Consider the following 27,277-nt stretch of genomic DNA (forward strand, 5'->3'; position numbering starts at 1 on the left):
AGCAGACTGAGGGGATTTGTTGGTGACAAATCTGTAGATTTACTTCTGTTTATTATAACTGCTTTTCTTACCGTTGTTTATACATGGCCGATTTTACAATATTTATATTCTGTTGTCCATGAGCATAAAAACAAACTCAGTAACTGATATATTTTTGATTTTGCTAGATCAGCTCCTCCCACTGTAATTCGTTCTCAGCAAAGCTCCTCCCACTGCAATTCATCATCAGTGAAGCTCCTCCCACTGCAATTCATCATCAGTGAAGCTCCTCCCACTGCAATTCATCATCAGTGAAGCTCTTCCCACTGCAATTCATCATCAATGAAGCTCCTCCCACTGCAATTCATCATCAGTGAAGCTCCTCCCACTGCAATCACATCATCAGTGAAGCTCCTCCCACTGCAATTCATCATCAGTGAAGCTCCTCCCACTGCAATTCTCCAATAAATGCTGTAAATTCCCATCAGCTACAAGTGAAGACGAGCATCACAGCATCAGGAAGAGCTGAAATCTGCAAAGACTGAGTTTATTAAAGAGGACAGTGAGAACACGAGTGATCCAGAACCTGCAGAATGAAACACACTGAAGATCCTGAAGAACAAAGAGGTTGGTGTTTATTCTTCATTCATTCATGATGCTGGAGAACATTCATGTTAGAAACATTCAAGCACTTCATCTAACAGTTAAACTATGAAATGGTACAAACTGTTTCATTTTTATTTTTTTTTAAAAATGGTAAGTTAGTGAAGTTTGACAAATGTTTATATTGATTGTCAACAATTTATTGTTCCTCCTTTATTTTACATACATAAATATCTGGTTCACATGTTTCACAGCCATGGGCATGATTTCTATTGTGTGTGTGTGTGTGTGTGTGTGTGTGTGTGTGTGTGTGTGTGTGTGTGTGTGTGTGTGTGTGTGTGTGTGTGTGTGTGTGTGTGTGTGTGTGTGTGTGTGTGTGTGTGTGTGTGTGTGTGTGTGTGTGTATAAGCAATAAACAGCAAACTGTATGAACTTCCCAGAATGGCTGACAGGGCTGTATGCAATTTAACTGAAGCATAATTTGATAAAGTTGTATTTATCATAAATTATAGACTCTTCTCACAGTACCTTTGATACTGTTTATTTATCTGTATTGGTCATATTCTTACAATTTATGATAAGTATAGGGGGACAGTACTACAGTGTTTGTGTGTGGTGTGTGTGTGTGTGTGTGTGTGTGTGTGTGTGTGTGTGTGTGTGTGTGTGTGTGTGTGTGTGTGTGTGTGTGTGTGTGTGTGTGTGTGTGTGTGTGTGTGTGTGCGCCAAATTTTTTTGTGTAAACAAATTTATTATAATAGGCCTATATAATTCTTAAAAAACTGGTTTGTAGCTTGATGACTATGGGGAAATGATATACACAAAAGGAGAGACTCATAACTCCAAAACTATAGCAAGGAGAGTCAAAAGGGAGGTATCGTTTGATAGAACACTTTAAAAATATATATATTTCGACATTCTCATCCTGAGAAACTGCTGATAAAAGAACATTTTCCTTTTTTTACATGCAATATCTAAAGAAGGAACAAAGCAATAGATTATTTTTTAATAGTGAGAATCTGCTGTAAATAATGATGTGCCATTTTCTACGATCTGTTTATGTTTCATGAAGATATGAGCGAAAATATCACGTGAAATCGACTTTTATGTCCTTTCAGTTTATATGTCTCTCTTTGAATTATTTTGATATGCTGAAAATTTAAACATTTTCTTTCAATTCAGACCTGATGGAAGTGAAGGAGGAGAGTGAAGAACTGAGTGAAGTGAAGGAGGAGAGAGAAGAACTGAGAGAAGTGGAGGAGGAACATCATGTCAAACCTGGAGAAAAACCTTTGAGTCGCTCAAAGACTAAAAAGACATTTTTAAAGAAAAGAAGAGCCAAGAAATCTTTCACCTGCACTCAGTGCGGGAAGAGTTTCTTAAACACACGTAATCTTGAGCAGCACATGAGAGTTCATACTGGAGGGAAGCCGTTCTCATGTGATCAGTGCGGGAAGAGCTTCACACAAAAAACAAATCTTAGTCGACATATGATGATCCACACTGGAGAGAAGCCTCACACATGTGATCAGTGTGGGAAGAGTTTCGCACAATCAGGACACCTTAATGTTCACATGAGGATCCACACTGGAGAGAGGACCTTCAGATGTGATCAGTGCAGCAAAACATTTCTCAGGGCATCAAACCTGAAGGCACACCTGATGGTTCATATGAAGGAGAAGCCACATTCATGTTCGGTATAAGAGTTTTTCACTGCTGTATAGTTTACAAGCACATCAAAGAATTCATACTGGTGTAGGAGTTTATATGTGCTTTGAGTGTGAGAAGACTTTTACTACAGCAAACTGTCTAAAACTGCACCAGATAATTCACACTGGAGAAAAACCTTACAAGTGTTCACACTGTGACAAGAGATTCAATCAGTCATCTTATATAAAAACCCATGAGAGGATCCACACCAGAGAGAAGCCGCACACGTGTGATCAGTGTGGAAAGAGTTTCTCTTTTAAAAGTCACCTGAAGCGACACATGAAGATCCATGCAGAGGTTTGTTCAGTTTTTTATTCACTCATATGAAAAACAACCACAGTCTGAAATCACAGTGAGTAGTTCATCTTTATGTGTTGAGAAACACAGTCTCTTCTGTGTAAGTTAGTTTATAACATTGTGGTGGCGTTCATGTGCGTTCAACTCCTTTACAAGACGACTTGAATGCACCATATTACCATTGTACATTAGAGTGTACTTCCATTAATAGTGATATTCATAATACAGATTATTAAAACCCAAATCCAAAGGTTTTCATTGAAATTACAGAAATTGCACACAGTAAAAACATGCTTAACAGTAACACTATTTATAATAATTATTTATTTTGATTACATTTTAAACTAAATTGTTAGGTTAATGAACTGATTTGATTACATCTGTAAAAAATATTTTTTATTTGTCCTTACAATGTTTATATATATATATATGTATATATATATATTAGGGCTGTAACGATACGCGATATAAAATCGAAATCGCGATACTCAGGTCCACGATCCTGTATCGCGATGTGAGAAGGCAGAATCGCGATCACACCCCTTCCAACTCCCAGAGTTATCCTTCCTGTCCAGAACCAGGGCTCGAATTTCGGCGCGGGTATTGCGCATAATTCTAATCATTCCCGCAGGTCTCCCATTTATAATGTGGGAAATTCCCGCAATCGTAATCCACACAGATAATAAAATAAAATCATTCTTTTAACAACTATCTTCCAGACGCAATTTCACAAACAGCGTGAGTGTTCAGCGGTGCCGCGCGTCTTCTATCTCTTCTCATAATGTTTTGTGCAAGGCAGGCATCAAGCGCTGCGGCGATAATACACACTCGCGTTTTGGAGTCGGGACCATAGACTGTAAGGTCGGGACATGCCGGAATATTCACTTGCACAATCGGGCCAGCAGTGCATCGTGACTGAAGTCTTTTTAAGTCTTACCAGTTTAAACATTCAAGCGATTTTAAACTAATCAGTGCTCGCGCGCTCTCTGAGATTATTTTCTATGCGCACATTCATAGAAAATCCGCCTCAAAAACAGCTGGCTAGTAACTATTTTTCGCGGATTATATTGCTTTAACACGCAAAATTGTCAATTTCGGTCTTTGTGAGTAGGCTACTCTAAATAGGCTATAGTCGGTTTTGTCTTTAATAAACATAAAACGCATGCCAGTATAATGAACACAGGATCCGTGCACTAGCTCTTAAAGTGGCGGCAGCCATATGTGTCTGTCATTAATTTTGTTGTCAAAACAACAAAAGATGGCTTTAAGTTAAAGGAATCAGGATTAATAGCCTATGTATTTAATTTATTCAGGACTAAAATACTACCCAGTGTTATTTTCCATTTGATTACTTTATTCAGTATCTGTATATAAATACTAGTGTTAGACCTATTCAAAAACTTTTCTCTTTAATTGTCTTTATTTGTATCTTTATTCTATTGTATTTATTTGTGCTACTTTTTTCAATTTAATTAAACAATTTAAATCAAGCTTCCTTGTGATGTGTAAATTCTTAACAACAATAGGCTATTACCCCATTGTAAAAATGCAATGAGCGCAAACATTTAGGCAAGATAAATGTAATAATTTTGTTTGGAAAAAATGCCCCCCCCTTTCTCCCCTCAAACAAAAAAAATCCCCCCCATGAGAATCATCTAAAGGGGGGATCCCCTTTTTTTCTTCTCTCAAAATCTCTTTTTTTCACCACAAGCCCCGCCCCCTCAAGCCCCGCCCCCGTGATAGAATCGCGATACGAATCGAATCGTGGGTCAAAAATCGTGATACGAATCGAATCGTGGGTTTGGTGTATCGTTACAGCCCTAATATATATATATATATATATATATATGCATGTATACATACATTCCCTGTACTCCTGACAGCAAAATAAGCCATAATAAAGGTCCAGTGAAAAAACATTATTCTGTGAAACCGACTGAATCTGAAAAAAATTCGTGATAAAGATTTTTGGTTAAACCACCTAGCTGTCACGAACACACACAGGAAAAGATAGATCCAGTTGCAGTATGTTTATTAGGGTAATCCGTACTCACAATCCAGTCCAGGCAAGGTTCAAAATTCAAAAAGGCAGTCCAAAACATAAAACACAAACAAGCCTCATGCAAAGGCAGGGCACAGAAGTGTGAGGACATACACAGCAAAATCACCAGTGTTAAATTAACACTGCTAAGTGTTTATATGAGTCCACACTCAGAGAGTGTTAAATGAACACTGAAGCAGTGCTAAAGTTAATGAGATCATTAAGTGATTAATTGAGTGATAATTGAGCATTGTCGAAGACAACTGATGTTAACAAACAGAATCACTGAAGGAAAAAATCGTAATTGGTATTTTACCATTATGGAGATCAGTGTTTGCTTTAGTTGGGCTCTTGACCCTTAAATCAATAACTTTAGTTCTTTGTTTGGCTGCTGTACCTGAGTTATAACAGCCAGATGAACAAAGAGAAAAGGTGATTTGATGGTGTTGGTTAACCAAAATCATATAATCTTCATCCCTCATTTGTTCATTTACATTACATTTTGCTAACTTTGTGACGCATTAGTATTACAAGAATCTTGAATATTCTTTTCTTAAACACCCTATCAAATTACATATTCAAATGCCCTGCTAGAACACAAAGGGTCGTTAAAATTTCCCTCCAACGGGAAAACTTCTGATTGGCTCACACACCTCCAGAGGGTATGGCATCTTCACGCTTTAAAAATCACAAATCACGTTCATATGCTTGTTCGATAGATACGTCCATATATGCTTGTTCCAGTTTGAATATTCTCGATAGTATATCTCAAAATTGGGAAGATCGTGATTCATATCGTGGATTGTGATTGTTTGTTATAAGATTGTAATATGAAATTTTGGGAAGATCACCTACCCCTAATTTGAAGATCAATGTCTTCAATGCAATTGTTTACTGTCCACTGTTACATCAGGGTTCACTTTTATGTCCTTCACATCGCTCTGTTTTATTACGAGTTACTGAAAATTAATTGTTTTTACTTTTATTTCAGAGGAGAATGAAGAATTGAGTGAAGTTCAAGAGAAAAAGCAAGTCATAACTGCAGAAAAACCTTTGAGTTGCTCTCAAACCAAACCGAGAGCCAAGAAATCTTTTACCTGCACTCAGTGTGGAAAGAGTTTCACAAACAAACAACATCTTGAGCGTCACATGAGAGTTCACACTGGAGAGAAACCGGAACACATGTGATCAATGCGGGAAGAGTTTCGCACACCTTAAAGAACACATGAACATTCACCCTGGAGAGAAACCTCACAAGTGTTCGTACTGCGACAAGAGATTCAGTCAGTCAGGAATCCTGCAAAAACATGAGAAGATCCACACCAGAGAAAAACCTTACAAGTGTACAAGTTTGCACAGTGAATACAGTTCATCTTCAAAACCAACATTTTTAACTCTGAGATTCAGATCAACTCAAAGACTCAATCAACTTTCAGGGGTGGGACTGAACATGCTCATTGGATGAGTTCATGCCGCATTTTGATTGGTTGACTCCATGCATCATTTTATTTTCATTTTCATTATTTTCATACCTGTGTATTTACAGATATGTTTTGTTCATTTGTTTTTCATAATAGTAATTTGTTCATCATGCTGTTTCTTTGCTATAGATTTTAACTTTTTAGAATATAAAGCCATTCAGTAAAAATGTTATGTGAGTGACACAAGAGAGTTATCGTTTCCAGCCCTGGTGTGAAATTGAACTTCATGTTAAATAACTAAAACACTCCAACATAACGTGTATAAGAGGAGGAGGAAGAGGAGGACGACGAGGAAGAGCAGGTGTGGAGAATGTTGTCAAGGCTGGATCTGCTTTAAGGTTTTTCCCTTTTGCCTGCAGAGATGACTGTGTTGTGGAGAAACTCCTCCGGCCGGACCCAATATGAAGACATGATGCTAAAGCAGAATAAAATATCTCTCTGGCATTGATTTTGCAGTTGTTCAACTCTTCTGAGTGACTGTAACATGCTTTACATTTAGAGATTTTTACTGTAACCTTTTTGGCTTTTGCAGTTGCACTGCATTATTTTCACAGTATGCAAGTGCTGAATATACAGACTGTTAGAGCCATAATATACATTGTGTAATTTTTTTTACAAAGATAACGAATGTTTATACTATAATTATTTAGGCTTTTGTTATGTCCTTGCTAACTGATGAGGGGATAAAGACGTCATATCCGGCTGGTGGATAGTAGCAAGTGACGGAGCGATACAGTTTTTTGACCTCCGTTCCATATTTTGTTGTTATATAATATCAAAAGTTTGTTCTTGCTTTAAAGTACAAAATAAACAAGAATGAAAAAGGAATATAACGACTTGGATGAGTTTGTTGCGTCAAACTGTTAGCTTTGAACGAATGGTAAGGTAGGAGGAGTGCCGTTACACAGACATTTAATACTACACTATATTTGCAGTGAATACAGTTTATTCACCTTACTACTGAGTTGTCATTACTTTTTTACAAAATTGCAAAATTTGATTACTTTGTTACAATTTTGAAGCAATTGTTTGATTTTCACGATCCCTTTTTGTTTTAACACACCACTCCCATTGTGTCTGTCGTTTGCTCCTCCCACAATACCTGATATGATTGCTTATTGAGCTTTCCATGTTTTAAATTTCTCAAAAGAGCTCTTAAATGCCTAATAAATTATATTTCACCCCAACACATTTAATGAGAATGACTGACACTGAATGAGAATATTGTCTGTCTACATTATTAACAGTTTCACCCTTTATATCCAGTATCATATAAAATATATATATATATATATAAAGAGTTTGTTCTAGTCATTTTCATCCACACCATCCACACTTTAAACAACAGTTTTTTTCAAAATAAACTGAAATGATACTGTCTCCATCTCAGCACAGCTTTACACAACCAGCAGAAAGAGAGCAGCGTGAATAAAGAGAAGCGGCGTGTTATCATTGTGCGATTATATTGATATTTATAAATGTTTTGTAGTTATGAACAGTATCTGGCGCGTGTTGTTTTCCATTATTTATTTTTATTAAACATAAAAAACAGGCATCAAAGACAAGGCTCCAAAGATGAATGAAAAAATAAAAAGAATAATAATAATAAAATAAATTGAAGTTTTTAAAAAAGACATTCACAAGAAACCAAATACAGATTCATAATTTATATGGCCATTTATAAGGAAATTACAGTCTTTATTATCTACTTTATAGTTGAACAAATGGTTGCTCATCAAACTAATACGTCCATAGGGGATAGCTTTAATTACTATAAAAAAAAATATTTATATTTTAAAGTAAAATTGAACTTAGACATAAAGGAATCATAAGAATACATTTTTAGTGTTGAATCAAACAGATCACTCAAGGAATTTAAACCATAATTTTTCCACAAAGCATACTTTTCGGGCCAAGAGTGCTTGCTCATGAAATTTAGACAATTTTGTAATTTGGAAGGTGAAAAATTACAGGTTAAAAGAAAATCAACACCACCCACTTTCTTAAAGATATTATGAAGAATAAAAAAACAAATTGAATCAGGATCACCAATACACTTTTTGATATTATTGACCTTGAAAGTTTTATGTATATCCACATAGTCCAACATTTCAAATCCTCCTTCAGATTTCTTCCCAGCTAATATACTTTTTTTAAAGATGGTGGTGTTTATTTTTCCAACAAAATTTTACCAACAACCTATTAATTTCTTTACAAGTGGAATCCTGAACAAATAAAAAAAGGCTAAGATAACTCTAGATAAACCTTCAGCCTTCGTTAGCAGGACTCTTCCAATAATAGACAGATCTCCCTGTAACCAATAATCAAAAATCTATTTTGTTTTTTTCTAAACTTTGTTGGTAAAATGAAGCTGTTGCCTAACTGACAAGTCCTTAACTGGAAAAGTAAACAATGATTGTTCGGATGAATCATGCATTGTAAGAATTTCACATTTATGGAGGTTTAATTGAAGACCTGATGCATCAGAAAATGTTTGAATTAATTTAATTGCATTATTAATTTGACCCTTATCTTCCAAAAATAAAGTTGTATCATCAGCCAATTTTTATTTCTCTAATAAATAATGTTATACCGTTACATTTAGTTTATTTTATTTTTTTATAATACTAATTGATAATAGCTCCACTACAATCAAAAACCAAAAAGGGAAAATTGGGCAACCCTGCCTCACTCCTCTATTGATAAAATATTAGAAAATTATTGGCCTAAAGTAATAAGGTAATAATACTTGTCAGTTATAACATAAAATAAGTCTGAGATTGGTGAACTAACTTTGGGCAGAAAATGTCATCCGGTGCATCGTTAAAGTCGCCACCTATAATTATATATCCTTCTTTGTATTTCTTTTATAGATCTGTTAATATCTTAAACATTTCCAGATGATGTACTCCAAGATGGCGTTCATCGGTGTGGAAGCGTTTTCAGTACGTTTTGAATCGTGTCGTCAGGCAGTTTAGAGAACTTTGCATAATCACCCTGATAATTTTATTTAGATGATTAGTTAAAGTGTTCCTCTTCTATTGCGAAGATCGCCAGGCTCTGTTCAACGGCCCTTTGGCGCGTATTTGATCATGTACCATTGAACAGAAAGAGAGCAGCTGGAATATAGAGAAGTGGCAAATAATGTTGTTATTTTTGTGTGATTGAGAGCAGTTCACGGTATTTTTCATATTTACACAACGATCAAACACACTTTATATAGTTTATATAGTGATTAAGCGACAGACTGTATTGTTTTCATCGATCACAGCGATACTTGTATGTCTTTTTTGGCGCACAAATAAATAAAACATAAATCTATAAATGTTATTATCATAGATAAATGTGAATAAATAATGTTTGTGTCAGATGGTGAGAAATAACAGTGTTGTCATTCAATAGAACAGTTTAATAGGCTCTATTATCTATCCTGACTCAAATAATGTGTTTCTATCAGCAAACACTCAGAATAAAGTGAGCTGATCTGCTGATGATCCTGAATGTCTTGTTGAATGAGTGTTAATAGTCTGAGGATCATCAATATTAACAGATCTGCTGAAAACGTCTCGGTTACGTATGTAACCCTAGTTCCCTGATAGGGAACGAGACGCTGCGTCAAACGCTGCGGGAACGCCCCTGCGTTGTGCGTCATGAAGCACGTATGGAATCAGCCCAATGGAGAGATGAAACGTCATAGGCGGGTGACGTCATCGACCAGGAAACTATAAAGCACCCCAAAAACACAAGCGCATTAGCTTCTGATAGGCTTGAAGGAAGCCCTAACGGGAGTGCCGGGAGTATGGCGGAGCGACGCAGCGTCTCGTTCCCTATCAGGGAACTAGGGTTACATACGTAACCGAGACGTTCCCTTTCAAGGGAACTTCGAGCTGCGTCAAACGCTGCGGGAACGCGAATACCCACGTCGCCATAGGACCAAATGACCGTCATGTGAGACTAGCGCACAGAGGACGAGAGCACCTGTGCCCCAGGGGTAGAGCTTAAGTCTAGGTCATAGAACTTAATAAAAGTATGCGGTGAAGACCATCCAGCCGCATCACAAACATCACTCAGGGAAACCCCCGACAAAAGAGCTTTAGAAGCAGCCATACTCCTGGTAGAGTGAGCACGGACAACCAAAGGTGAAGGCTGGCCAGCCGACTCATAAGCAAGTGAGATAGCCTCAACCACCCACTTGCTCATTCTCTGTTTAGACGCCGGACACCCTTTCCTGGGTGGCCCGAAACATACAAAAAGTTGTTCTGATTTCCTCCACAGGGCAGCTCTGTGGACATAAGCGTCTAATGCCCTAACAGGGCAGAGTGAATTAAGTTTCTCCTGGTCCGATGACATAAATGGAGGAGGACAGAAAGCCTGCAGAACCGTAGGTCTAACAATATTAGTAGGAACCTTAGGAACGTAACCTGGTCTAGGATGCAGAAAAGCTTTAACCATGCCAGGTGCAAATTCCAGGCACGAGGGTGAAACCGACAGAGCCTGCAAATCTCCGATTCTTTTTAGTGAAGAGATAGCAAGCAAAAAGAAACTTCTCGGGAACTTCTTCGATAGGTTCAAAAGGAGCTAGGGAAAGACCTTCTAATACAATGGCCAGATCCCAAGTCGGCACCCTCGTACGAACTGCTGGCCTCAGCCTCAAAGTGCCACGGAGGAAACGAGTTATAAGCGGGTGTCTCCCAAGAGAAACTCCACTGAAAGGGACGTGGTAAGCAGCTAGTGCCGCCACATACACCTTTAGTGTGGAGGGGGATAACCCTGTGGAGAAGCGCTCCTGCAGGAATTCCAGCACTGCACCCACTGGGCAGTTAACTGGGTCCTGCAGGTGTTCTCCACACCAAGAAGTGAAAAGTTTCCACTTCAAGGCATCTTCCTCGTGGATGGAGCTCTGGAGTTAAGAATGGTCTCAACAACCTCGGTTGAGAGACCGGAGTCTATGAGCTGGGCCCCCTCAGAGGCCAAGCCCACAGTTTCCACAATTCTGGGCGGGGGTGAAGTATCGTGCCCCCCGCCTGGGAGAGTAGATCCCTCCTGACCGGGAGCTCCAAAGGAGAACTGTCCAGGAGAGAAATCAGGTCCGCAAACCATACTCGGGCCGGCCAGAACGGGGCTACTAGTAGTAGACTGACCCCGTCCCGGCGGACCCTCTCCAGAACTCCTGGTAACAGAGCAATCGGGGGAAAGGCGTACAGACGTGACCTCGGCCACGGCTGCACCATAGCATCCAACCCCAGGGGGGCTGGAAGAGTGATGGAGAACCACCGATGACAATGAGTGGTCTCCTTGGAAGCGAATAGGTCCACCTCGGCGCGACCGAAACTCAACCAAAGGAGCTCCACCACCTCGGGGTGGAGTCTCCATTCCCCTGGCCTCGGCCCCTGCCTCGACAGGGAGTCTGCTACCACATTCAAATACCCAGGGAGATACATTGCTCTCAGAGATAGTAGCTTCCCTTGGGACCACAGGAGGATCTGACGGGCCAACTTGTAAAGCCGGCGAGACCGCAGGCCCCCCTGATGATTTATATAAGAGACCACCGACGTGTTGTCTGATTGAACTAACACATGATGGCCTCTCAGGTCTGTTAGGAAGTGTTTCAGAGCCTGAAACACAGCCAACATCTCTAGACAATTTATGTGCCACGAAAGATGATGATCCTGCCACAGACCTTGGGCTGGGCGACCACTCATGACCGCCCCCCACCCTGTGAGGGAAGCATCCGTCGTTAGCGTTATGCGACGACAAAGAGCCCCCAGCACAGGACCTTTGGATAGGAACCAAGTTTCTCTCCACATGACCAGAGCACGAAGGCAGCGCCGCGTGACTTTGAACGTGCGGAGCGGATTTCCCCTCGGGGAGAATCCCTTGGTCCTGAGCCACCACTGTAGCGGTCTCATGTACAACAGGCCGCAAGGTATAACGTTGGACGCTGCTGCCATCAGACCCAACAGTCTCTGAAACTGCTTGACAGTGAGTAGCTGGCCTAGCTTCACTTGTTTCACAGCTGAGAGAATCGAAGCGATGCGGGTCGGAGAGAGTCGCGCCCGCATCGATACCGAATCCCAAACGACACCCAGAAAAGTGGTCTTCTGGGAAGGAGATAATACACTTTTCTTTGCGTTCAGCCTCAACCCCAAATTTCTGATATGAGCGAGGACGACATCTCGATGCCGAACCGCCATCTGCTCGGTCTGAGCTAAAATCAACCAATCGTCGATGTAATTGAGAATACGAATGCCCTGAAGCCTCAGAGGCACTAGTGCTGCATCCATGCATTTCGTGAAAGTGCGGGGAGATAAAGCTAGGCCAAACGGAAGAACCCTGTACTGGTACGCCTCGCCCCCGAAGGCGAACCTCAGGAACTTCCTGTGTTGTGGAAGGATGGACACATGGAAGTATGCGTCCTTCAGATCTATCGTGACAAACCAGTCCTCGGACCTGATTTGAGACACGATCTGCTTGATAGTGAGCATCTTGAATTTTAGCTTCCCTACCGAGCGATTCAATATGCGCAGGTCTAAAATTGGACGCAACCCCCCATCCTTCTTTGGAACGATGAAATATCGGCTGTAATAACCTGACTCCAAACTGGGAGGAGGAACCCGTTCTATAGCCTCTTTTTGAAGGAGCGTTTTCACCTCTTGTTCCAATACCAGAGCCTGCTCGGGGCCCACCACTGTGTGCAGAACCCCTCTGAATTTTGGTGGACGACACCTGAACTGGATAGCATAACCCTTTTCTACTGTCTGCAGGAGCCAATGAGATATTTTTGGAAGGCTTTTCCACTCTGCCAGAAATTCTACTAAGGGTACCAGCCTCTCGAGACTGGCCTCTGGTGTAACTTGAGCAGCAGACGCAGCGCCCTGTAACGGCGCACCGGCAGGGAACAACTGGTCTGACCGCTCTGAGACCCTCCTCAGAGGGAGCGAGCGTCCCTCGGGAAAGCGCTCGCTGGGATCGTCTGTGCCCCGGCATAAAGGCGGGGTTGGCAGAACGAGCCCCTGAGGGCACCGAGGAGGAATGGGCACCGTAAACAGAGGTGAACACCTTTCCGCCTCGGTGGGGACCACCCTCAGCATCCTGAACGGCTTGGCGTCAGGACTTCTTCTTAGCCGAAGCCTTCTTAGCCAATATAACTGTCCTCAGATCAGTTCTACTGGGAGAAGGCTTCGGCTGAGAGTGTCGCGGCTGAGCCCACTGTCCAGCAGGGGGAGCACGAGACGCGACACTCTACCTCTGCTGCGCTCTATGTGATGAGCTCGAAGACGGCCGGGGCTGCTCCCGCCCAGCAGCCCCAGGGACATGAACTTTAAGGGGAAGAAACTTTTTAAAAGCTGCAGTTTGTTTCTTTTCTTCTTGGAATTTATCGATAACTGAATTCACAGCATCACCAAACAACCCCATGGGAGAAAGAGGAGCATCTAAAAGAAAAGCTTTTTCTCTCTCTTTAATATTAGTCTGATTTAACCACAAATGTCTTTCTGCGGCCACCAGAGCTGCCATAGAACGACCCATTAATTTGGCCGATTCTCTGGTGGCACGCAGGGATAAATCAGCAGCCTGACGCAGTTCGCGAACTACGTCAGTACTGACCTCCTCACTCTCACTCATGTCCCTTAGCAGATCAGCCTGGTATGCCTGCAAGATTGACATAGTATGCAGACATGACGCAGCCTGACCTGCTGCCGAATATGCTTTACCCACCAAAGCCGAAGTGTTTCTTAAAGGCTTGGTGGGTAATGCCGGTGCCTTAAAAGATGATGCTGCTTCGGGGGAGAGATGGCTCGCAAGCGTCTCTTCCACACGAGGCAAAGCACCATAACCATGAGCCTTGGCTCCCATAATATTAGCGTATGTTGAAGTCTGGGGACTAAACACTCTATATGACACCGGTTTTCTCCATGATTTCGACACCTCGGTGTGGAGATCATGGAAAAACGGCAGGCACCGGCGTGGAGGCTGCACACGTGACGGCAAAAATCTCTCATCCAACTTTGATTTAGAAACAGACTCCTGTCTAGTCACTGGCCATTCAATATTAAGTTTTTCAACAGCTCTTGTTAACACCTCCATAAGCTCATCACTCTCAGGAGTGTGGGGTGGCGAATCCTCCACATCTCCCTCAACACTAACAACATCAAGTTCCTCAGAACTGGATAGCTGCAGCATTGGTGCCTCAGCCCGAGCGGAAGAAACCGCAGCGCGTGCTTCCGCCCGGGACTGAGGCACTGGATCTCACAGGTGAAGGGAGAGATAAGGCAGAGCCCGTCTCAAACCCCGCTGTGAGATCCATCTGCGATCCCCACGATAAGCGCCGCTGCTCTGCCTCGGCAGAAGCGGGACCCGAACCGCGGGGAGCGCGCACCGAACCGCTCTCCTCAAAGAGCGATCGGCGGGAGCGGAGCGTCCTTAACGGCAAACGCTCGCAATGCTCACAGTCTGCTCCCTCGAGAGCAAACTGGGCATGCTGAACTCCCAAACAAACAACACAAAGATCATGTGTATCCCCGCTCGTTAAATAACGCGAGCAGGGAGGAACACGCTTTCTAAACTGCTGTTCGTCCGCCATAATCTCTCAATATATATATATATAGGGATAAATTGTTTGTGTGGTGCAGGGTATGTAAGACAGACAATATCACACAGGGACAGATTCACATGTAGCGCGACTGAAAGCACAGAAGCTAATGCGCTTGTGTTTTTGGGGTGCTTTATAGTTTCCTGGTCGATGACGTCACCCGCCTATGACGTTTCATCTCTCCATTGGGCTGATTCCATACGTGCTTCATGACGCACAACGCAGGGGCGTTCCCGCAGCGTTTGACGCAGCTCGAAGTTCCTTTGAAAGGGAACACTCTTTATTTCATGACAATAGTTCCTGTTTTCACCTAATTTATTATGCTGATGTCTTCAAATATCCTGTGAATGGCCACTTAAAGCTCATTTCTACAGAGCACCTAAAGGGACATGGTGGAAAATATTTGGGATTGGAGGGAAAAAAAGGTCAAATCTTTAGCATTCCCTCGCAAAACTTCTGAGTTTCCCCGAGAAACTTTTGCGTTCCTTCTCAAAACATGTACGTTCCTTCGCAAAGATTATATTTGTGTTCCCTCGCAATACCTGTGAGCTCGGACAAACACGTCGTGTTTAATGTCCCGCTGGCAGTGTTTCAGAGATCCGAACGTTAACAATGTGCGGTTTATGGAGTTCAGTAAAGTTGGCAATATAGCCTATTCACAGATCTGAACTTCCCGGATCAATAACTCTTGAGCTAAATTTTGTTCAAACACAACTGACAGCTGTTTCTAAACGAAACAGCTGACTGAGTTTATTAAAGAGGACAGTGAGAACACGAGTGATCCAGAACCTGTAGAATGAAACACACTGAAGATCCTGAAGAACAAAGAGGTTGGTGTTTATTCTTCATTTATTCATTCATGATGCTGGAGAACATTCATGTTAGAAACATTCAAGCACTTCATCACTTTTTTTTAAAAAATGGGTGCAGTATTATTATTGTCATTTTTTTCTTAGTTTTCAACAAATGGTCAGCAAAGGGAGGTTTGAGAAACTTTCATAATGATTGTCAAAATCAGGTCAAATTAAATATTAAAGCTGTTTTATTTTACATTTATATAAAGTTAAACGTTTTTGCAGCCATGTTACCAAAATGTTGGACATTTTTCAAAATAGTTATATATATATATATATATATATATATATATATATATATATATATATATATATATATATATATATATATATATAAGAAACTGCGCAGGCTGAGTCCTCCGGCTGCTGATGAATCGCTCTCGCGTACTTTGATGGCATACATCTCAGTCATGTGGAGTCTGTGCTGTCTCAAGTCGGACAAGATTTCTAACCGGCCTGCACTGCTCCAAGTCAGACACCGATCAATCTGCACAGAGCTGCATGAAGTCAAACAAGCCTATCCACTTGCTTCATTTCTAAATGAATCAGTCATTATGAACAAATCATTTGAATGAATGATTCAATTAATCACTCATTAAGACATGGACTTGCCGCCACCTACTGGTGGTTTTATTTTCATATTTATTTATACATGACAGGCCTGTACGAAACAAAACAGACTCAGCGCACACCAGATTTATCATAATATTTTATATCAGTTGTCTAGTACTTTCTGCTATTATTTCAGGGTTCACTTTCATATTTCTCTCTTACAATTATTTTGATTTACTGAAAATAAAAATTAATTTATTCGGGGCCGGATATAGGCATGGGCAAGGAGGGGCAATGCACCCCCAAATGCCGTGACTGCCCCCCCCCCCAAACGTGATGGCATGCAAAGATCCCAAATTTAAAAAATATTTCAAGAAAAATGGTCAGAGTGAGCGCTCTCTGCTCTCTATCCCTCATTCAAAGTAGCTACTGATTGGTAGATGCATAGGGAGGGCGTGGCCGCTTCTCCGGCTTGTGGTGAACCTGCTGAGCTTCACGTCTCAGTCAGTAGTGATGGGCGATACTGCAAATTTCTGTATCGATCCGATACCAAGTAAATACAGGGCCAGTATCGCCGATATCGATACCGATACCGATACTTCATTTTAAAAGCATGCATTTGAACTTGTATGCACTTACAGCAGTGTGTCATGATTTATGAGGTGAATGCATCATTAATATGCTAAATCTGAACACGTTTTCATGACTACTAGGCCTAAATATTTTTTGATCTGTGCTCTCAACTCCCCTTAAATTAGTCAGTGACTTTTACAAAACTACCCAAATTATAGTACTAGCCTACTGTTCAAAAGTTTGGGGTCTGTAAGATTTTTATTTCTCTTAGTAAAAACTGTAATATTACAATTTAACAATTTAACATAGGCTATCTGTTTTCTATGCCATAGTAAACTGTAATTTATTCATGTGATCAAAGCTAAACTTTCGGCATCATTACTCCAGTCATGATGATAATTCATTTTAATATGCTGATTTGCTGCTCAGGAAACATTTCTTATTATTATCAATGTTGAAAACAGTTTCATATTTTGTTGGAAACCATGATACATTTTATGCAGAATTATTTGATGAACAAAGTTGAAAGAACAGCATTTATATGAAGTAGTTTTTTTTTTACAGTGTAAAACCCTTGACTGTCACTTTTGATCAATTTAATGTATCGATCCTTGTTGAATAAAAATATTAATTTCATTAAAAAGATCTTTCTGACGTCAACATTTTAAACCATTATGTACAGTTTTGGTTTGTTTATTGCGAAATAACTCCCGATTGTTTCTCTGTCATCTAAGCAAGGCTTCGTTTCCCAAACGCACTGGGTCTGTGAGCTCAGCGAAGCACCAGCATCGAACGCTCTCTGTGATTGATTGGTGTCGTCTTGTATACAGATGACTAGGAGAAAAGGTTCTATCCTACACAATTACCCGCTAACATTCGCTTATTTTTCCACTTAGAAGCTTATTTTACGCACTGAATTGCATGCTAAATTAATAAAAAATTACTGGTAAAAAAACCACACATTTGGATCGATATTTTTGTGTGAGGATCGATCCTTTTCGATACCACGTCAGTATCGAAGTATCGATACTTCAGGATCGATCCGCCCATCACTATCAGTCAGTCACTGCAGAGCGGAGCACGCAGACACACTGTGACAGTGACAAACTTTGCAATGACATTCTTGTCGCAAAAATTATGTTGGAAAAATAATTCAAAAAGACTAATGATGATGAGAACGTAGAGTTTGTAGACCTCTCCACCATTTGCACATATCTACACGGGTATAAGAATGCCTTTCCTCAGCTCCATCGCATGTATGTGACCTCACTTGTGATTGGAATATCATCTGCATCATGCGAGAGCTCTTTCTCCACTTTGTCTCGTGTTCTTACCCCCTTCCGCCGCACTTTGCTACATGAGAGAAAAAGAAATTTAGTTGTTCTGGCTCACGAGAAGGCCATAACAACAGGTCTAGATATGGACGCATTTATTAGGACTTTTGCACAGAAAAGCAGACGACTGATGCTATAATGACTGATATAAGCCATTCTGTGTACAGAGCTAAAGAAATAATAAAAAAAAAGAAATAAAAAAAAATAAAATAAAAAAGATTGAAATAAAAAACGAAAGGACAGACAAGACAGACAGACAGTATAAATAAATAAATAAATAAATAAATGCAGCCTCAACAGGGCACAAGCCAGTGTCCTATTTGTGCCGGTCCCAAGCCCGGGTAAATGCAGAGGGTAGTGTCAGGAAGGGCATCCAACATAAAACCTATAAGACAAATCAAATGCTGATAGCTGATAGCTTTGAGCTGATAGATTAGAGCTGGGCGATGTAGGATTTTTTCATTTCACAATACATTTTTTCATTTCTGGCCATATCGATATATATCACAATATAAATCAAATCACTATATTTGTCAAATTTAAATGTTCCGTTAAATGACTTGCCCCCCCTGATATTCTACCTGCACCCCCTAGTGGGGCTGGCTGAATCCTGCCCTGAATTTATTTCATTTCAGACCTGATGGAAGAGAGCGAGGAGAGTGAAGAACTGAGAGAAGTGAAGGAGAAACATCATGTCAAACCTGGAGAAAAACCTTTGAGTCGCTCAAAGACTAAAAATACATTTTTAAAGAAAAGAAGAGCCAAGAAATCTACAACCTGCACTCAGTGTGGAAAGAGTTTCATAAGCAAACAAAAACTTGAGAGTCACATGAGAGTTCACACTGGAGAAAAGCCATTCACATGTGATCAGTGTAAAAAGAGATTCACATACAAAAATAATTTTAATGTTCACATGAGAGTTCATACTGGAGAGAGACCGTTCACATGTGATAAATGTGGCAAAATGTTTCTTAGTGTATCACACCTGAAGACACACCTGACAGGTCATACAAAGGAGAAGCCACATTCATGTTCTGTGTGTGGAAAGAGTTTTTCACTGCGGCAATATTTATATAAACATGAGAAAATACACACTGGTGTGAGAGAGTACATGTGCTTTGAGTGTGAGAAGACTTTTATTAGAGCTGAACATTTAAAACGACACCAGAGAATTCACACTGGAGAAAAACCTTACAAGTGTTCACACTGTGACAAAAGATTCAGTCAGTCGTCAGATCTGAAAACGCATGAGAAGATCCACTCTGGAGAAAAACCTTACAAGTGTTCACATTGTGAAACGAGATTCAGTCTGTCAGGAAATCGGAAAAAACATGAGAGGATCCACACTGGAGAGAAGTCAGTCCTGAAGAAACACCTGAAGATTCACACAAAGAAGACGATTCATTAGTAACGAAACGATGACGAAACGTCATGTCGTCTTAGGAGAGGAATGTCCTAAAATTTCAGACCCACTGCTCCTTGTTAAAGCCTGCCACGATCTCATGAAAGTGCGTATCTATAGCAGGAATTTTATTTCTCGTGCCATTTACAGCAATAACAGTTTTTGCGTGCATATGATACGCACTTTATAACGTAATACACACACACTCCACACCCCTAATCCTACCCAAGGGGTTTACAGTGCGTATCATATGCACGCAAAAATAATTTGTGGGGTATAAATGGCATGAGAAATAAAATTAGTGGTATAGATACGCACTTTAATGAGAACGTGTTGTATGTTCCCACCAGTCCTGAGATCTCTCTCGCACACAATAACTGAAGCATATGCACAGGCTGCAATGATGTCCCTTTTCGCCCCCCTCCGCCTCAAACTTCGCATTTATCGCAAAGCTAGCATCAAGCATATTTCGCGTTCATCCATCTGTGCAAGCACCCCCTTTAAGCATGCACAGTGTTTCAGATCTATGTCAAGTGTAAACACATGAATCGGGTATGGGTCACAAATGAAAGAACGTGTAAGCAGACGGTCAAAAAAATCGGATATAGGCTACAAATCAGAATTGGGCATCAAGACCTGAAGTAAACGAGGCTTTGACTTAATGTTTATATTTGCTTCATGTTATGATTGATTAAACTCTTTACTAATTTTATCAACATTTTATTGTCCATTTTTACTTTCTGCTGATTCTGCTTGAATCAGGAATAATATCCGTTCTGAAAGCCGTGAAGTAGCTTAATTTGATTGCTTTTTGAGCTTTCCATGTTTTAAATTTCTCAATAGTTTTTAAATGCCTAATTTAATTATATTTCACCCACACATGACTGTGTTAGGGGGTAACAGTTTAGGACCCAAGGACCAGATGTTTGAAAGAAGACCCAGAGTCAGAATTATAATAAATTAAAGAAAAGTTTTACTGAAGATAGTTTGCAGTTTCATCAGCAGAAGTCAGCTTCAAGACTCACGAGGAGTTCGTAGGCCGCCCCGTTACACTTTCAAAGATCACAGCAGTTATACCATTCACCAAGATGTAAGCTACGTCATTGCTTACAGGTTGCAGTTTCTGATTGGCTACGAAATAGATAAACATAGTAATTTTCCACACATATACAAATAGACAGAAGCATATCTTTATCGAATATTCAGCTGACACTCGGACCCTGAAGAAGACCCACGTCGTGACCTTCCAGGTCTCAGATTTGGGTAACTAAGTGCCAGCCTGTCCTGAACAACAAGTCAGTCAATCTCCAATAATACCAGTGGTTCCTTAACCTGCAACCGAAAACACTAACACACACACTGACACAGCTTTTCCAAGGTTGGATTTGGCCAGGCTCTCACTATAAACAGGAGAGTCCTCTCAAAACATCAAGATAATGCGTTCTTTCTCTGAAGGAGAGCTACACTTTAGTCTAACTGGAAAGTAAGGCTTTAACAAAGAAATGGCCCCTTAAACTATTGGCTTCAATGACCCCTATGTTTTAACCAGTGTTGGGAACGTTACTTTAAAAAAGTAATTAGTTATAGTTACTCACTACTTGTTCCAAAAAGTTAGTAACTGAATTACTCTATAATAAAAGTAACTCGTTACCAGGGAAAGTAACTGTTTGCGTTACTGTTAAAAAAAAGTTGCTATATGTCAAAGAATTTGGATTTTTTTTTGCAGTTTTCAAGTCAGTTGAAATGAGTAGAACAGACAGGTGTTTGTACATAACTTTCGATATTTATTGCACGTCGACAGACAGCAAGAGGTTTATCCTGCACTTCAAGAATTATCTTTGTAAGATAAGTAAACAGTTACACCATATAAAGTGCATTTAGCTCTAGCAAATTAAATCAAACTCTCTTAACCTGAGACAACTGGTCAAGTAAACAACCTGTACTTCCAAGTGTTTTGTTCACAACAAAAGTAAACTTTTAAACAACAAAAAGTGTGTTTAGCTCTGTAGTCTTATTCTTAATTAAATAAATCAAACTCCCAATGTCAGACAACTGGTCTGGTAGACATTCTGTATAGGCTACTTCAAGTATTTTCTTCAAAAGTACACAGTTAAATAATATAAAGTGTGTTCGCAGTAACTGTAGCAAATTAAATAAATCAAACTCTAACAACGCCATGTGTTGCCATTTAATTTGCTATTAAATAAGAGATCTAGTGCTAAAATGTGTTGTTTTTTAACTCAAGCTGAGCGCTCGTTGCCGCGGCGATCAGTGTCATGGATACAGTGTTCTCTTGTGGTTCGCGCAGTCTTCACTCGGACGCGCGCTTCAATCTATCGCTGTTGTGGAGACTCTCTATTCATTCCGGTGAAATCACAAAATAAAATGCACACAAACGTGTCCCTTCTTGATATAGACTGTAACCACTGATGAACATATTCAGTTTTGATGAGAGAAAAAAAAAAAACTACGAGTGGGGATTAGAACCCATAACCTCTGACATGCTTGGCAAAAGATCTATCACTAGACCATTCAAGAACTGAAACAAAATTCGCGGATCGATGCATTTATTTACGGGTTGAGCAGAGAGGCTGCACAATTTGACAAGTTTGTACCCAGAACTTCTGAAAATGCACTTTCGAATGCGTCTCTGTCCCCAGCACATTTCAAACCAAACTGACGTCCGTGGTAACGCACCGCATTTAACGTCCAGTAACGTTAACGGCGTTGTAATGACAGGAAAAGTAATTAGTTAGATTAGCCCGTTACTGAAAAAATAACGTTGTTACTTAACGGCGTTCTTATTCCAAACGGCGTTATTCCAAACACTGGTTTTAACACATTGAAGACCTTTCTCAAACACAAAACAAGTCTCTATTTAATTTCTGGAAGCCGGGCTAAATAAGCAAGCACTGTTACTGCAGTGAGATATCAAATACAGACATTAAACAATACATGAAAAGAACATTTCAGTAATCAAACTGGTAACTTCTATAACAAAGTAAAATCTCCAGAGAAGTCATTCAACTCATTTGATATTTAGGAGGAAAAATATTGATTAATACCTTGATTATAATCACTCATTACATATACATTGAAGCAGCAGTGGATTCCAATCCACCCCCTTCAACTGACATTGAATGAGAATGCTGTCTGTCTACATTATTAACAGTTTCACCCTTGATATCCAGCATCATGAGTTCCCTTTCAGTCGAGAACGTCAGACGTAGTCGACGGTCGACTGAATTGGGATCTCGCTAGAGAGCCTGTCTTCTTCGAGTACTATTGAACGAGCCAATGTAATTGGCGTGCGTGATTCGCATCACACACTCCGCCCCCGCGGCGCGGGTATAAATACGGAAGTGGATGCACGCACTTGTTGCCTTTCGCTTCGGAGCCGATCGTTTGATGTCTCTGAGAGTGCTGTTGTCTACAACGAGCGAGTGTGTCGGTGTTCTTCAGGAAGACTCTCCCAGTGCTGGTGTTCTACAGCGCGAGTGCAGCGGTGATCGCGAGCTTTGAGCTCTCAACTGCTGTTTTAACAGCAACAAATTTCTAAATGTTTGTGTGTGTTGATGGCTGGTTAGAGGGCGGAAAAGTGAGTGCTTCACTGTTTCAGTTCTCTGTTCAGTTTTGCCGCGGTCATTCCCCTGTGTGCTCCGGCACTGGTGACGGTCCTATTTTCTGAAAGAGCAACACGGGTGCGTTTGCGTCTTTTTCAAGATGTCATTCCGCCCGTGCGTTTCTGGGTGCGGTCGTTCCCTGTCTCTCTCTGATGGTCACAACTGTTGTGTCACGTGTTTGGCTTACAGCACGCTGAGACAGCTTTTGTGGACAGCTCATGTTTTCACTGTGGGAACATGACTGTCGCAGTGTTGAGGGCGAGACTCGCCTTCGTTCGCGGAGAGCGAGTCCCCATTACCATGCCCCACCCTCGGGTGCTGTGTGGGATGGGTGACCGGAGGATAGTGTTGGATGTCCCGCCCGGTAACCATTCCCTGTGGGCTCCTCACTCCTCCCTTCCACTGCAACCACTGGAGCCTCCTGTGTTGTCTGCTGGTCCATCTGTAATGGGTGGGCCAGCGGTTTCACTTGGGGCTCCCCTGGAGGACAGGACGCCGATTGCAGCATCGGAGGGTGAGCTGACTTCTAGAGATGATGACTCGGCTGCATTGTCTCCCTCCGGGAGTTCAATGTTGCCCGAGCCGGATCCAGAATTATCAGCTATGCTGAAACGGGCCGCCGAGGCTGCCGGGCTCGAGTGGAACCTCCACCGTGTCCCGTTCAGTCTCGGTTGGAATCTGGAGTTTGGTATCTTGGGGCGGGCCGCGCTGGTTCTCAGCTCGCCGCCCCAGTGCCTTTCTTTCCCGAAATGCATGGAGAGCTTATCAGGTGGTGAACAGCATCTTTCTCTGCCAGAAACTGCCTGAATAGCTTTTCCCCCTCATTACCCTTGATGGAGGAACGGTGAAGGGTTGCGAGGTGTCCCTCCATTGGAGCGGTCTGTCGACACAGGTGCACCTGTGTCCGGCGGCCGCTGCCTTTTGGGGGGATCCTCGTCTCCCCCCTAAGGCCTGTGAGTTTCGTCTGTTCCGACGGGCAGAGCTTACAAGGCCTGTGGGCAAGCCCCTTCCTCTTGCGTACCATGGCGTTGCTGCAGGCTAGGGCACCCATGGCATGCACGAGGGTAATCCAGACCGTGCGCTCATAGATGAGCACCGCACTGCATCCGACCTCACCCACCGGGGTATGGGTGTCGTAGCGTGCGTGATCGGTCTGGCGATGTCCACCTTGGTGGTCCAGTAGCGCCTTCGTTGGCTCAGCCTGGTTGGTATGGCGGATGCGGACAAGGTTCGGTTCCTGGTCTCCCCAATTTCCCAGGTTGGGCTGGTCGGCGACGCGGTGGAGAACTGCAACAAACAGTTCTCTGCCGCTCAAGCACAGACGGAGGTCATCCGGCAAATCCTGCCCCGGTGGCCAGCTGCTGCCTCCACCCGCCGCCGGTGGCAGCTCCTCCGCCTGCTCGTCGCCGTGGGCGTTCCCCGGCCGCCGCTCCTGCTGGCCCTCCGCAGCAGCCTCCACCCAGGCCTCAGCATGGAGCCGGCCGCAGTAGAGACGCCCAGCCCGCTCCAGGCGCTGCCAAGCCAGGTGGCAAGCGACAGCGAAAGCATTCCGGAGCGGGCCGCATTCCGGAGCGGGCCACCCCCGGGTGAGGGCCGGGTGGAGCCTTTGTTTGTGTGTGTGTCTGTTCCGCCGCTGGCTCCCTAAAAAAAAAAAAAAAAAAAAAGCGGAGCAAGCGGTACCCACACTTCAAAGAGAGAGCAATTTCATCTGTTCCTGGGTCCCAAGAGGGCCAGTCTGGCGGGTGTGACCCTGTATAGCCTTACACCCCTCAGCTCCCCCTTGGTCGCCAGCAGGCAGCTTGGTGCGTTCGAGGACCCGGTCATCCGCCTTCTCACGCGCCCCCTGCCGCTTGTGGAGACAGTTAAGTGTTGCACAGCACACTAACACCACTCTCTCTACTTTGCTGCCCCACCTCAGGCTCGGCTACCCCGCTCAAGTCAGTGATAGTCATCACATTAGGTGTTGAGCAGACGTGCTCCTGAAAATTCAGTGATATTCATCACACCGAGTGTTGAGCAGTGCTCCTGACTTGGGCGTGCTTATCTTATCCTGCTGGCGAAGGATTTGATATAGCCGCTCCTCCAGCCGGTACGAAGGCAAGTTGTAAACTCGTTCTTCGTGCTACTAGGTGGTGCTCTACCTCCCGCACCGCAGGCCATCCTGTGTGTTGCGTCTAAGGGTGGAGTATCAGTACAGTGTCCTTCCCCTCGAGTGCTCTAGAGCCCGTTGGGTCTTCAGGTCAACTGGAAGAGAGTAATCTCGCCCACGGGCTGAGTATCTCTTTTTTAGTTTTGGAGAGGTACTCGGTCCAACACGTCTCTCCAATGAGAATGTGTTCAGCTGGTGTTGAAGTGAGAAAGGGTCCCACTGAAAGAACTTTCAGAGGCTCCTGGGGTATATGGTAGTCGCAGCCTTTGGCTTCCTCCATATGTGACCGCTTCAGCGCTAGCTTCACGATCGAGTCCCGAGGTGACCGTGGCAGAGCAGCTCACCCTGTGTGACTATAGTTCATCCCGGTCTGCTGCCAAACCCTCTTCAACAGAGGGGCCATGTACAAAGGGCGTGTTTTAACGGGGGCCTGGGCGACCCCCGACTACATGGGCATTCGTGCCTCGAGTTGTTAGACATTGCGACCGTTGCGCAAGCTTCCCCTGCATGTCACAAACTCACCCGTCACCTCCTCCTTGGAGTCAGACGCTTCTGAGGGCGCCTTGTTCCACTCCTCCCGCTTACTCAATCGTGCCACCATCGAGCCTCACGACAGTTATAGCCAGGGCAAGTGGAGACTCCATCCCCTGGGTCTGGCTGGGTCATGACCATTCCGGGGCCGCTCAGTTGCCCCCCCGGTTTTATTTTTCCGCCAGTGTTTGGGTAAACCGAGCGGACTACCCTTGGACAAACACTGGGTCTCAGCTGCCCCAGGGGCCCGCAGAAATGCGTTTAACCCCAGTGAGCCTTCTAAAAGTGACTGCGACTCATGGTCGCCTTGCGCCTGCTCAAGTCAGTGAAATCATCACTCTTCATGTTGAGCAGAATTGCTCCTGAAACTCAGTGAAGTTCATCGCACTCAGGTGTTGAGCAGCAATGCTCCTGTAGCTCTGTGAGTTCATCACAGGTAGCTCAGTGAATTCGTCACACGCAGTGCTGAGCAGAAATGCTCCTGGTGCTCAGTGAAGTTCTTCGCACTCAAGTGTTGAGCAGAAATGCTCCTGCAGCTCAGTGAGTTTATCACACTCAGGTGTTGAGCAGTAATGCTCCTGAAGCTCAGTGAACTTGTCACACTCAAGTGCTGAGCAGAAATGCTCCTGTCGCTCAGTGAAGTTCTTCGCACTCAAGTGTTGAGCAGAAATGCTCCTGAAGCTCGGTGAGTTTATCACACTCAGGTGTTGAGCAGGAATGCTCCTGAAGCTCAGTGAACTTGTCACACCCAAATGCTGAGCAGAAAATGCTCCTGAAGCCCAGTGATCTTCACATGTTGTGTTGAGCAATGCTCCTGTCTTTTGCGCCCGTCGCTTGCACCTACGTGCCAAGTCAGGAGAGGAACAGGTCTTCATAGTTGCCCCTTATTGGCCCAACTAGACCTGGTTCCCTTCAACAGCCTTCCTGACTTCCCCTGAAAACTCTTTCGGGGACGGGGCACGATGGCACACGCGTTCTTCCCCCGGAGATTCTGGGCGGTCTTACACCTGAACGCGGAGGTTCAGGTGGCTATCACAAGAACATGTGATAGTTACCATCACTTCTGCGAGCACCCCCTAGAATTGGGTAGCGTGCTTACGCCTTTAGAAGTGGAACCTAGTCGTTGAGTGCGTCTTCTCTCCAGAGGAGATCCTGAAAGCTTTCGATCACTTCAGTGCTCTCTTTCCTGCAAAATGGGTTGCAGTAGGCTGTTTTCCTTCACCCGCAAAATGATGTTGCTTCGGTGTTTAAACGACGCTCATCGTGTTGCAGAAGTATGCAGAAGCACGTTCTGATCGTCAGGTTCCTGAGGAGCAAGGTCTTGTAAATCCTTGTGTCCCTCTTTATCCTCTTGGGCCTTGTCCCTGGTGCAACTGCACTGCAGAGACCGCCCCTGAGCCACTGCAGGCAGTGAGTTAAAGATACTGTTATATCAGTTCTCCTGCTCGCGTGGTCTCTACTAGAGGGTAGGGACTTGCTCGCTTTCGGTCAACGTATTGTGCCTGGAGTCTGGGCCGGCTAACTCTCACAAGCTGAGACCCCGGCTCGGATTGTGCCCAAG

At 43.0% G+C, this 27,277-nt stretch overlaps 1 protein-coding gene across 1 annotated transcript in view; it reads left to right on the top strand.

The window, feature by feature from the left end:
• Positions 1-200: 200 nt before the first annotated feature.
• Positions 201-27,277, top strand: part of LOC143711112 (uncharacterized) — a 48,672-nt gene continuing 21,595 nt past the window's right edge. Inside the window, exons 1-2 of the mRNA XM_077202443.1 lie at positions 201-606; positions 18,647-19,371. Coding sequence (XP_077058558.1) covers positions 573-606; positions 18,647-19,371 — 759 coding nt within the window. The 5' untranslated portion in view covers positions 201-572. The remainder of the gene's footprint in view (positions 607-18,646; positions 19,372-27,277) is intronic.

The sequence above is a fragment of the Siphateles boraxobius genome, unplaced genomic scaffold (assembly GCF_051911475.1).
Source record: "Siphateles boraxobius isolate OS27281-9 unplaced genomic scaffold, OSU_SipBor_1 49, whole genome shotgun sequence".
In the NCBI taxonomy this organism is placed as follows: Eukaryota; Metazoa; Chordata; class Actinopteri; order Cypriniformes; family Leuciscidae; genus Siphateles; species Siphateles boraxobius.